Raw genomic sequence first — 12,118 nt, forward strand, 5'->3', positions numbered from 1 at the left:
GTGGCAGTGACGTCGATATGTGTGTTAAGACCCGGATATTATTCACAGCCTGAACAGTTCAGCCATCAGAGAGGCAGAGTGGTGAGAAATGAATCCTTATATCTTTCAGCTCACATGTTGTCATTTCCCCCTCAGTACCTCAGGACTCACGACAGCGCTGCTCACATATTCAGATGCGTGTGAAGATTGTTTGACCGATGAAAGCATCTATAATCACACATTCTGCTACATAGCTTAGCAGCAGCTAGCTAGAGTTGGTTGTCAGTCAAAGAATATCAAAATTATTGCAAAAATAATGAGATACGCTGGTGACGCTGTCATACTATCGTGTTCTTCTGTTTTTATAACGGTGACTTTACGTAGATGATACAGGACAATCACAACTAGCAGGAGTCTATAGACATGCTGTATAGGTAGGCTAGCTAGACAGCTGTTTTGAAGAGAGATATTAAATTGAAGTGACAGTTAAGACATTGAAAATGTTACAAAATATTTCTATTTCAAATAAATGCTTCTTTGTATTCATGTAAATATGTATCATGGGCTCCACTAAAACATGTAGCACTGTTATCAATTGATAATTATAAGAAATGTTCAAATCAGAACATTATATCATAGACACATTCCCAGTGCTGTCTGGATGCTCTCTAGGTAATGAGACAACCACAGATGCATAATTTAAATGATAAAACAAGCATCTGCGTCAGAATCAAAATGAAACTGGAGGTTAGTTTTGCTGTTAATACATTTTCACCTTGATTGATTTCTCTTTGCCCCTCTTAAGGTGATGAGTTGGTGCATCGATGAACACACGTCGCCGTCACGGTCCTAGAGGCAGCCAGGACGGGGTGTACACTGGGCCTTCTCAGACCCAGTCCCAGCTGGTCCAGCAGCTGGAAACCCCCCTGGCTGTCCCAGCACCCATTGCCCCCGTCATAGACGCATTCAGCATGTCCTGCCGAGACCGTACCAGCGAGTTTCAGTCTGTGTGCAAGTCCCTGCTGGGGAGACAGGTACCATAACTATTGATTCATACTGTCTGGGAACCGGCGAGTGGCTAATGATAGGTTCAACAATATAGTTTCCTTTTAGTGGAGATTGTGTTCATACTGGTGGTAGCATGAGTTGAAAAAAACAAAGAATTGTTGATTTATTTTGTCCTCTTCCAGAATGGAGCACAGCCTGTCAGAGCTGTCAACAGTCCAGTCAGAGAGCGGAGTGAATTCACGCTCTTTGCTAAGTGAGTAAAACAAATTCTTAATCACTCATATACAGTTCAGAAGGAAAACTTGCCTTGGATTTACCTGGTTTCTGGAATGGACTGGTCATAAAATGTAATCTGATCTTCAAATAAGTAACAGCAATACACACATGCACAGTCTGCTTAAATCAATAACACACATACAGTTTCAAGTGTTTCGTGAATATAATTTTTACAAATGTCATGAATTATTCTTCATTATATTATTTTTAATATCATTTGATTTTTAAAGTGACAGTTTTGAATATAAATGTATACACTACTGTTCAAAAGTTTGGGGTTAGTAAGATTTTTAAGTTTTGGGTCAGTAAGAAGTTAATTTTATTCAGCAAGGAAAGTGGCAGGAAAGACATTAATAATGCTACAAAAGATTTCTATTGAAAATAAATGCTGTTCATTTGACCTTTATATTCATCAAAGAATCCTGGAGAAAAAAAAATGTTTCCACAAAAGTACAACTTTTTTCAACACTGAAAATAATAAGACATTTTTCTTGAGTATCAAATTAACATATTAGAATTATTTCTGAAGGATCATGTGACTGAAGACTTTGGAAAAAATCAGCTTTGCCATCACAGAAATAAGTTACATTTAGTTACATGTGTTAAAATAGAAAATTGTATATTTTTTTACAGTTTTACTGGTAGTTTTGATCAGTTAAATGCATCCTTGGTGAGCATAAGAGAGCATAAAACATTTTTAAAACATCTAACTGACCCCAAACATTTGAATGGTGGTATACATATTTTTTCTAAGAAGGAATAGAAAAGGATTATTACGAACTAAGGTTTTCTTTTCAAGAATTACATTTCTTTATGACTTCCATTATGTATATGGACTTTATTCAAAGCATTGTAAGTATGAGATGCATTTTAATGCATTTGTCTATAAATCAATAGATCTGGACTAAATAAATAAACGAGCATCATGTAATTGACCCAAAAGTCAAACTCAAAACTTATGAATGAATTTTTTGTTGTTTGTTCATTGATGTTGAAGATCAGATCAAATTTTATGACCAATTTCCTGGAAAATCCAGATGGTTCACAGACCTTTTCCTGCAACTGTATTTAGCATGGGCACCGAGACGCTGCATTTGACCTATAATTTATTCAGACCTACTTAAGCTTTAATGGTCTGTGTTATTTCATCGACTTGGCCTTATGACAGATATTGACCGCATCTTATTAACAGGCGAATTGGAAGAGACCTCAGCAACACTTTTGCCAAGTTGGAGAAGCTCACAATTCGTAAGTATCTTGTATCCCTCGCCATCTCACACATGTATCACAGTGGACTATTTTCGACGTGTAACTCAATCTGTTTACATCTGCAGTTGCCAAAAGAAAGTCCCTTTTTGATGACAAAGCAACTGAAATTGATGAACTCACTTACATTGTGAAACAGGTTAGGGTGATTCTTCCTTCCCCTTCGCCAAGGACACATTATTCTGTCTGTCCATTTCATACTGTAATCTAATTCATAACTGCCTGTGTTCATTCAGGACATCAACAGTCTGAATAAGCAGATAGCTGGCCTGCAGGAACTCGTTCGATCACGGAGTGGACAGAATGGCAGACATCTTCAGACACATTCCAACACCATCGTAGTCTCATTACAGGTATTAACCTCTGGCATTAGTGCTCAATCACTAAGTAAAGATGTCTAGTGGACTTTCGCCTGGAATGAAACATTGTTTTCTGTTTGTAGTCCAAACTGGCATCGATGTCAAGTGACTTCAAGTCAGTATTGGAGGTCAGAACAGAGGTAATTGATTTACTTGTCTGGTGTGGGATGCTGCATGCTAAATTGTGGATCATTTTTATGATGTTTGGGTTATTTTTTTCTCTCTCTGTTTAGAACTTGAAGCAGCAGAAAAGTAGACAAGAGGAGTTTTCTCAGACTCCTGCCCCATCATCCTCTTTCCATGCCAACAGCTTCAGTAAGAGCATCTCCACTCAAATAAAAGCTAAGACAACGTCCGCCTTTATACATTCATGTAGTTATTCTTCCCTTTTGCTTCTCTTTTAACAGACAATTCAGTTCTTATGCAGGACGACTCCAAGAAGACAGATATATCTATAGATATGGACCTCAACTCCAGTCAGCAGATGCAGTTAATCAATGAACGGGTATTATTTGTTCAGCGAGTGTGTTGTAACAGTACAGCTGCAGGTAAACTCATTCAAATGTGTTTGAATCACTGTTGATATGTGTCTGTTTAGGATTCATACATTCAGAACCGTGCAGACACTATGCAGAATATAGAGTCCACCATTGTGGAGCTCGGCTCCATATTTCAGCAGCTGGCTCACATGGTGAAAGAACAGGAAGAGACCGTACAGAGGTAAGGGAAAACAATGTGTTTCTTTTATGTCTGGAAGGATCTTATTTGATAGGTTCTTCATCAGGAGGTATTTTTGGTCCTTTTAGATTTTCTGACATTGTCTGCTCCATATTTTCACCTATACCAGTGTTGCTATTGATAACAAAATTACTGTTTTAGGTCATTGAAATAAAGCTAAAATCAAATAAACTTAAACCAAAATAAAATAAATTAAAGCTAAATAGATGTATTAAAAAACTAAAAGTAATAAAAATGACAAAAGCACAAATGAAATGAAAATGAAAACTGAAAATATAAAAATAAAAGCTAATTCAAAATATTCAAATTATTATGCCCTTTTACGAAGTCTTGATTTTGTTTTTGGGTGTACTAGAATATGCTTTCATAGTAATATGTGTAGCATGCGTAGCAACAATATAAAAATGATTTAAATGTGAAACATTATGACTTCATAAAGCCTGGAAAAGTTGTAGTACAAACGAGTCGTTTTTTTGTAGTTCCTGAAGAGTGGATTAATTAACACTGACCTATATCCAGAAATGTAGGTCGGATTCAAGCACAAGCCTTTTTCTGTTCCACATTTTCAGTGTCTAATCAATAAGAAAATGTGTTTTTCCCCATTTTCTTCCATTTGTGGTCAGGTCATCATGGTCTGTGATCATAATGAAAAGCTCTCTGCCATTGTAATCGGCACTTTTACTGCCTCCGTAACAGTTAGCCTGCAGTTCCTTCTTAAGTAAATGGTACCAGTAAAAAAAAATTCTCAGTTGATGTAATGGTTCAGGTTGTTTTTAATATGCCAACTAACTGACTCCAGTTATAAATCTTCCGACATACACTACGGTTTACGTCATACACTACAGCAAGGATACATTAAAGCAGAGGTCTTCAACCTTGCTCCTAGAGACAGCAAATGCATACTGTCTGAGTAGGTACTACACTTTCATTTACTTCATGACTGTTTAAAAGGTATGTTCTATATAGTATGATTATGGGTATTATGAATTAAATTCGGACATACTATATCCGCCATGTTGTTACAATCACGTGACCTACCACTGTCACTGGCATTCATAAAATCTCTCCCGTGGACTCGTGGGACAGTAAAGTTTCCATCAAATGCACACTTCAGAATCTTGGCTGAAGAAGTTGAAGTAGCTCATCCGGGGACTTTTTTTTTGAATACCATGTATTCGGACATACTACTCTTTTGGGGTACTGTTTTCCGCATACTATTGTATTTAGCAGGGAAGTATTTGATTTCGGACGCAGCTACTGTCCTGCAAAGTTTATTTCCAACCTGCTTCAGCACACTTGCCTGAGATTTTCAAGCGATCCTGAAGAGCTGGATTATCTGGTTCAGGTGTGTTTGATTAGGCCTGGAGCTGACCTCTACAGGACAGTGGGGCTTCATCCGAAAGCTCAAAAATGCTGCCTTCGGAGGATGCATTCCTAGGTAGGAGGGCCTCAAGGCACGTCCGAATCCAATGTTAGCTTCGCTTCCCGTCTCCTGAGGTACCTTCATCTGATTTTTGAAGGCAGCATAGATATAATCTTTGCTACCTTTGATATCCCACAATCCTGAGCTTTGCATTCTGTGACAGTTGAGCTAAAAAGAAAGATAGCCTCTGAAAGTTGCGTTTGGTGGTCAGTTTGACCAACGTTTTCCGCTTCTGATGTCATTTTCTAGCAAAAAATGATTATTGTAGTAATATAAATATAATTAGTTTTCACCAAAGCTTTTGCTGTAGATCATTAAACCGTTACACTGCCTCAGAAGTCTGTCCGAAATCAGTTTTGTGAGGTTCCTTCATTCGCAAACGCTGCCTGAAGAGTCATTGTCTGATAGGGCAGCGAGGCAAGCTTTCAGACACAAAATTGACAAAGACTTTTATAATGTTACAAAATAGTTTTAGTTCTGTTTGATCAAATAAATGCAGCATTGGTGAGCATTATGAGACATAAAATTTAAAAAAACGTACCGACCCCGAACAGCATTGCATGAACAAAAAGTGATTCTTTCCATTGAACTTCTCTCTTCCCTGACAGAATTGATGCTAATGTAGAAGACACTCAGCTGAATGTGGACCTAGCGCACACAGAGATCCTCAAATATTTCCAGTCGGTGTCCAGCAACCGCTGGCTGCTCATCAAGATGTTCCTAATCCTCGTCATCTTTTTCATTGTCTTTGTGGTTTTCATGACCTGACGTCCACTTTTAAGAGAGGCAGATTTGAGGAATCAGGGGATTTTCAGTATTTGAAGAGTGAAAGGGGCTTTTGTCTCTTTCTCTTTCTCTTTCTGTCTTTTCTCGGCTCTTTCTATGCTCACAGGCTGCTGACCCCTTTCCCAAAATTGGTGAATTTATAAGAGCAGTTGTCAGTTTGTAGTCAATTTAAAATAGTCGATAAATGTTTAATTTATGCCTGTCCATTTCAATTTAATATGTTTGGTATCTGTAACTCTTGGAAATGATTTCCCATATTTTGGTTTTCTAAATCAAACAGATTACAGAGAGATAAAGCCCGCGATCATGACATGAATAAAAAAAAACACTGTTTTAACATATTCTGGATCATCGGATCAATGTGATTAGCATTATTCATGGTATACACCTTCAGACACCACTTCTTCTAAGACCTTGTCATGCATTTGCATTTTTTCCCCTCTCTTTTGTCTAAATTTTCTTTGCTGGGGTTTTAACAGAATCCCTCTTATATTCTGACTGCTGCAGTTAGCAATCAAACCATCTCAAATGATGCTAATGCTTCTACACTTTTATGGTGACTGCCTAGAGGTTTTGACATGTATTCTTTGTATTTTTGATTTTGGGATCGATTACCACTGTTCTAAATAGAGATCCGTATTTGGAGCTAGTGGCCTTTTCCAAATTTTGGTCAAAGCAGAGAAATGCTTTTACATGAAAGTTGAACATGATTCAAACAGGAATTCAATTTTTTATTTTTATTTTCAATGGATGTTTTAATCATCCTTTACAAGCTTGTTTGTACATTAATGTTCAGCTTGTTGAAACTTCTAATTGTATGGTCTTGAGGTCCATGAGAATACTGCTTTCCTCAATGTAAATGGTGTTTTCTATAGAATACATCCATTTGTGTTTAACTGAGACATTGAGATTGGAGGAAAGTTTTACCATTTGTGAAAAGCATACTGTAAAGATTTAAAAAATGGAAATATAAATGTATGCTTTATTGTAATGTCTGTTTGTCCTTTTTATTTTCTGCAGTAGCATATGTAGTGCATAACTTAAAATTCATGAGATTACTAATAAAGGTAGCTGTTTTTAAATAGAGGACAAAAGTGGCATTTTTAAAGCTATGATGTTTAATTCTTGCATTTGATAAATATGCCACATTTAATAGAAGGGAAGCATATGAAAAGTTTCATATCGGCAAGACCATGATGTAAACTACTTGAAATAATGCCAGTAAACCTTTTATCCACAAAAAATATTAAGCAGCACAACTGTTTCCAACATTGATTATATAATAAGAAACCAGCATATTAGAATGATTTCTGAAGGATCATGTGACACTGAAGACTGTAGTAATGGCTGCTCAAAATTCAGCTTTAATATCACAGGAATAAATTACGTCCTAAAATATATTTAAATAGAAAATATGTCACATTTGATGGAATGGAAGTCTAGAAAAGATTCATGATGAATCAGCTAAGACCATGCTGTAAAAATGCTTGAAATACTGCTTGAATAAGAAAAAAAAGTGGCATAATGCCAGTAAAGCTTTCCTCCATTATAACTGAGGAACGAGCAATGCTATCAAACAATCTGTGTAAAAAAACAGCTAGTTGCCAGTATCATAAAGAGTTTTCTATTCCAAACACAGCGTGTTCAGGTCGGTGCTCTTTCTTCCACTACACTGATATCTGGCATGCTCCTGATCCTCCTGTTCCTGTGGATATTGCCTTCATCCTCATCTTCCTCCTCGGGTAGCTCCTCACCGTGCCGTCCCGCTGTGACCCTGCTCCACAGCGGGTTGATGCGGAGCCGTGAGCGCAGGTTGATGACAGACATGCTCTTGCTGCGATTGACCCGAGTTTTCTGCGCTCTCTCCCTGGTTGCCCCCTCCTCCACCTCGTCCAGGTAGTTGCAAAGAACGGAACGGAACAGACGAGACACCTCAGTCACATCTGGCTCTTCCTCTGTCACCACTTTCCTCAGACTAAACAAAACATAAAAGCAGATTAAATCTAAAAGATTGTTGTTCTTGGTGAAATCTGAAGAGGTTTGTGATTTAATCGCATTTAAGTTCAGTCTTTGTAATATTGTTATATATATAAACAGTAACCATAGGCTATTGTTTTGTTGCAAGCCAATGTGATTTTATTTTATTACTTAGCCTATTTTAGTTTAGTATTACTATTTTAATTTTAATTTAGTTTTAGTTTTAATTTTTAATTTTCTTTGGTGTTCTTTAGCAATTTCAGTACAGCAATTACAGTACTTATGGTACTGAAAATAAATATGTATTTTTTTTATTCATGTGCCCTCAAACTTTCATCAAAATAACTTCCCCTCCCTCCGCAGCCTCTTTGGCTCTCTGATGACGTGTTTACTAGCGTGAGGGCGTGACAACCTGTCAATTACATGTGATTGCAGCAATGGCAAATCACGATGATCCAATCAATCCCGAAAGACAAATCCAAGTCCCGCCCTACATTTCTTCGTGTTCGCGAAGCCGTTTCACTCGTATATTAGGCTAACACAATAGGGAAGAAAAAACCCGACTTCCATTTCAAGCCGACTTTAAAAACATCGACGGCCTTAAAGTAATTGTATCATTCACAAACTTTGCTGTCTTAGTTTAAGCACTGTTCAGTAAGACAGTGGCCTATTTGTTCAGTAAAGGCGTATGTAGCCTACCTGAGAATGAGGGGACCGCATTGGGAGGGAGGGATCTTTGCACACAGGTCCTGGAGCTCCAGTATCTCGCCAGGTGGAATCTCGTAGGAGGACTTCGGTGGAACTGCAGCCAGCCAGCTGTAATCCACACAGGAGCCTCGCCTTCGGTTCTCCGTCGCCCTCTCCTGGCGGACACGCTCAGCGCGCTTCACTAAAAAGCCCAACTCGAACAGCAGCATCTTAGTTACCAGTTCCTCAGGCGAACGCTGACCGGGAACCTCGGGTTCCTTGGAGAACACTGATAACCAGAGGAACATCTGAAATGGTAAAGAATTGTGAAGTGTAGACCTACTATAAACCAACTATACAGCGATCACTTGCGCGCCAAAGCGTGCTGACGATACACAAACTCCTGAGTTATGGTAGCCTATTCAAAATAATGAATAATAAATGGCACATAAAAAACATTTTCCAAAAATTGGTTCAAGAGTTATGGGACTTACATTCTCCTAGATGTGCAAAAGGTTGGTTATTTTCTCACTGGAACTTTCCATCAAATTGGTCTGAAATGTTTACTCAAGAGTGCATGGTTAAACTGACAGCACACGTCTTTATCACACGGCAGTCAGTTCTGTCCCTCTCAACAACACCAGATAAAGGGCTAAAGATAATCCCTTATGATAATAATCTACTGTAAAGCCACATTTCAGTGGTTCATCACTGGCAAAGGAAAAAACAACTTAGTCTAAGTAAACTGTCCTTCCACACATGTAAACCAATTTGATCACAAACTGTTGACCGGTGACAACCACCTAGTCATTCAGATGGAATATGCATGAATAGGATTATTCCTATTACACAACGTAGAATTAGATCCCAATCCTCTGAATAAACACTGCTTAGGCCCCCTGCTGTCCTTTTGTATAGGCGAAAAAAATGATATGAAATCAGATTAACATAGAGAAATATAATAGCTTTGCAGCTCTCATTTTTCAGACATGTCTGTAGCATAATTCATCCCATTTTCCTCTTACAGAGGAAACTCAAGTTGTAGAGTGACATAATACTAATATTTGTCAGAACTTGACTTTCAAACAGAAGAAGCTGGAGATCGAAGTTAAAATTGATTTAATTTCTTGTTATGTTCCTTATACCACTGAACTTCTCACATTTACTCTTTGGCCTCCCGTCTCCCCACTCTTGTTAAAAGCCCTGGGAAATTGCTAGGATTAGATTAATGTGTAATGTAAGAGTTCTTAAGTACTGGTGTTCGGAGAAGAGCTGCCACTCCGCATGTGTCTGTCAGTCTAGGAATGAGGAAAAAGCCAACTCAGCTCATTTTTTCCCAATGATTTCAAACTTCCTGTCATATCTGACCAAGTCCAGGAATGTGTGTTTTTAATGGATAATAAATGGAGACCTTCTAAATTATTTATGGTTTTAAAAAAGTTTTTACTTTTTTATATTTACTGCTTTTTGTACATTTGTTTATTGAAAATGTGCATTTAGCCATGGTTTTGTTTGCTTGCTCAAAAGTCATTTTGAAAATCCACAAAAACCACAAAAAAAATCATTCATTTTTTTTTTTTATTAAAAGCTTCTTTTTTATGGGACAGAGGACACAACCCATATTCCTTTCTTCATACTCATCTACTTTTTTTCACACTCACTTCCATCTCTGCAAATTCAGTTCCTGCTAAAATACCCATCCATTAGATTTCAATCAATTTTGGCGTTTTAAACCAGTGACTCCTCTCCCATCCGTTCTTCTCTGTTAGGCATTATCACATTGCTTTCTACAGTTACAGTTGCTAGTATGTTCATATTTTATCTTTAAATATTTCAGTGTGGACTTTAATGTGAAAATGATATCAAAACACATTATTGAGGGAACGGAAACTGATACTGGTCACTTCAACCCAAAGAAAAAAAGCACGGATTGTCCCATATTTCCACAGTTGATAGGAAGGAACTTAATCTGAATTAAGAATTCATCTGTCATTAAATCAGTGACAGATCTTATTTGGAGGAAAATGATCTCTCTAAACATGATTATAACTTGCATACTTTTTTAACAGATAAAACTGAAAACTATTTACATGAGATTAACATTTCCTCTGTAATTCAATGGAGTAAGAAATGAATGCTTATTTTCTAGTGCATTTGTATTTAATCTATGATTATATGTAATGTATATATTTCTCTATAATAATAATAATTTATAACCTATCCCAGGGCAAAGGCTATATTAATTTTAAAATATTTATAATAAAATAATTATAATTACAATAATTATAATTAGATATTATTAATAATAATTATTATTATTATTATGGTAACACTTTGAATTGCAATGTTACACATTTTCTGAGCAGTATCTCCAAAAATTCATGTTTCTTTTTTTATTATAACTCAGTTCTTATTTAAACTTTAGAAAAACAATGTTACAAACGAATATTTTCCTTATATAGAAGTCACTTTAGGTATAAGTGTCTGCCAATTTATAAATATGTAATGTACCCTAACTAATGTAAAATTACTTTATTAGAAATGAGGAATTATGAAAAATAACTTAAACATTCCCTTATTTATTAAATTATATACAAATCATATATATATATTTTTTTTTTTCACATCATCTTATTATTGTCTCCATAAGACTTACAGCAAACAAACACCCCTCCCTTCCTGATCAGTTTTTATATTTATCCCCCAGTATGTTGTCACCATAAATCTGCCATATGCATCTGTTCAGGACGCGGGTCTGATTTATTTCGGCTTGCCTTTGAGTAATAAAATTCCTCCATTGCTTGTGGAGCCAAAAATTTGAGACGGTGATCCATAACCTCTCTCACAAATTACACTGAGGGATCAAAGTGGGTATAAAAGTTTATTTAGAGAGTGCAAAATGAATCAAAGTCTTGTGTCAGATGGCATATGAGGTCTATATATATATGTCTGCTCTAAGAGAAAAAGAAGAAAGACTTGATTGGTATAGAGGTGCACGTTGTTACCTACACTATTCAGATGTGTTTGGCAAAAATCATTCTCCACTGAGAGAGAAAAAGACAGAGAGGCCATAATGGTCTTTGCTGAAGCATTTTTTTTTTTGTATCAGAGTCCAAGTCTTGTTAAAATGAGTAAAAGCCAAGTGTATTTCATCTCCAGCACAGATGGCACCTAGCCCAGCGTAAACAGCACCGCTACATCAGTTAATTGCAAACTTTATGCTGACAAAGAGACGACTGCACCGCTTAACCCTGTGAAGCAGGAATTATTCAATCACAACTTTCCTATTTCTTATTCAAAACAAGAATATAACCATTGGCCATCCATCCAATAGTGTTTCCCGCTACGAAAGGCTCCTGCATCTATCTATCTATCTATCTATCTATCTATCTATCTATCTATCTATCTATCTATCTATCTATCTATCTATCTATCTATCTATCTATCTAAGAATATAAGGCCATGTCTAGAAACAGTTTAAAGATTGTCAAAATTATGACAGTGAATCTTGAATGAGATATAATGTATTTTGAGAGAGTTACAGACATCTGTCCACTGCGATATAATAAAATTGTAGATATTCCAGAGGAACACTGTGCATCATCACTTTCAGTCGTCA

General features: G+C 36.7%; 2 protein-coding genes across 6 annotated transcripts in view; one reads left to right on the top strand and one right to left on the bottom strand.

Moving 5' to 3' along the window:
• On the top strand, positions 1–7,398 carry stx5al (syntaxin 5A, like). Of its 4 annotated transcripts, none has more exons than XM_081390622.1 (12): positions 22–81; positions 785–834; positions 919–1,013; positions 1,170–1,240; positions 2,456–2,511; positions 2,598–2,668; positions 2,766–2,882; positions 2,972–3,028; positions 3,122–3,203; positions 3,296–3,393; positions 3,487–3,608; positions 5,658–7,398. In XM_081390622.1, exons 2-12 carry the CDS (start codon positions 804–806, stop codon positions 5,815–5,817), a joined length of 960 nt encoding a protein of 319 aa, XP_081246748.1. In that variant the 5' UTR covers positions 22–81; positions 785–803; the 3' UTR covers positions 5,818–7,398. The 4 variants fall into 4 exon arrangements, with proteins under 4 accessions (XP_081246746.1, XP_081246748.1, XP_081246747.1 ...); XM_081390623.1 differs by lacking the exon at positions 22–81 and adding an exon at positions 164–413 and having other exon boundaries at positions 5,658–7,341; XM_081390620.1 differs by having other exon boundaries at positions 1–81; positions 785–1,013; positions 5,658–7,120.
• LOC308705562 (protein RD3) overlaps positions 6,548–12,118 on the bottom strand; it is an 11,495-nt gene continuing 5,924 nt past the window's right edge. The window contains exons 1-3 of one of the 2 annotated variants that reach the window (XM_081390627.1): positions 8,994–9,120; positions 8,512–8,807; positions 6,580–7,810 (exon numbers count right to left, since the gene is read on the bottom strand). In XM_081390627.1, coding sequence (XP_081246753.1) covers positions 7,480–7,810; positions 8,512–8,807 — 627 coding nt within the window. In that variant the 5' untranslated portion in view covers positions 8,994–9,120 and the 3' untranslated portion in view covers positions 6,580–7,479. Of the gene's footprint in view, positions 7,811–8,511; positions 8,808–8,993; positions 9,121–12,118 lie in introns of those variants that run through there. The other variant, XM_081390626.1, reaches the window with a different exon arrangement.

Source organism: Scardinius erythrophthalmus, assembly GCF_964197995.2.
Source record: "Scardinius erythrophthalmus genome assembly, chromosome: 17".
In the NCBI taxonomy this organism is placed as follows: domain Eukaryota; kingdom Metazoa; phylum Chordata; class Actinopteri; order Cypriniformes; family Leuciscidae; genus Scardinius; species Scardinius erythrophthalmus.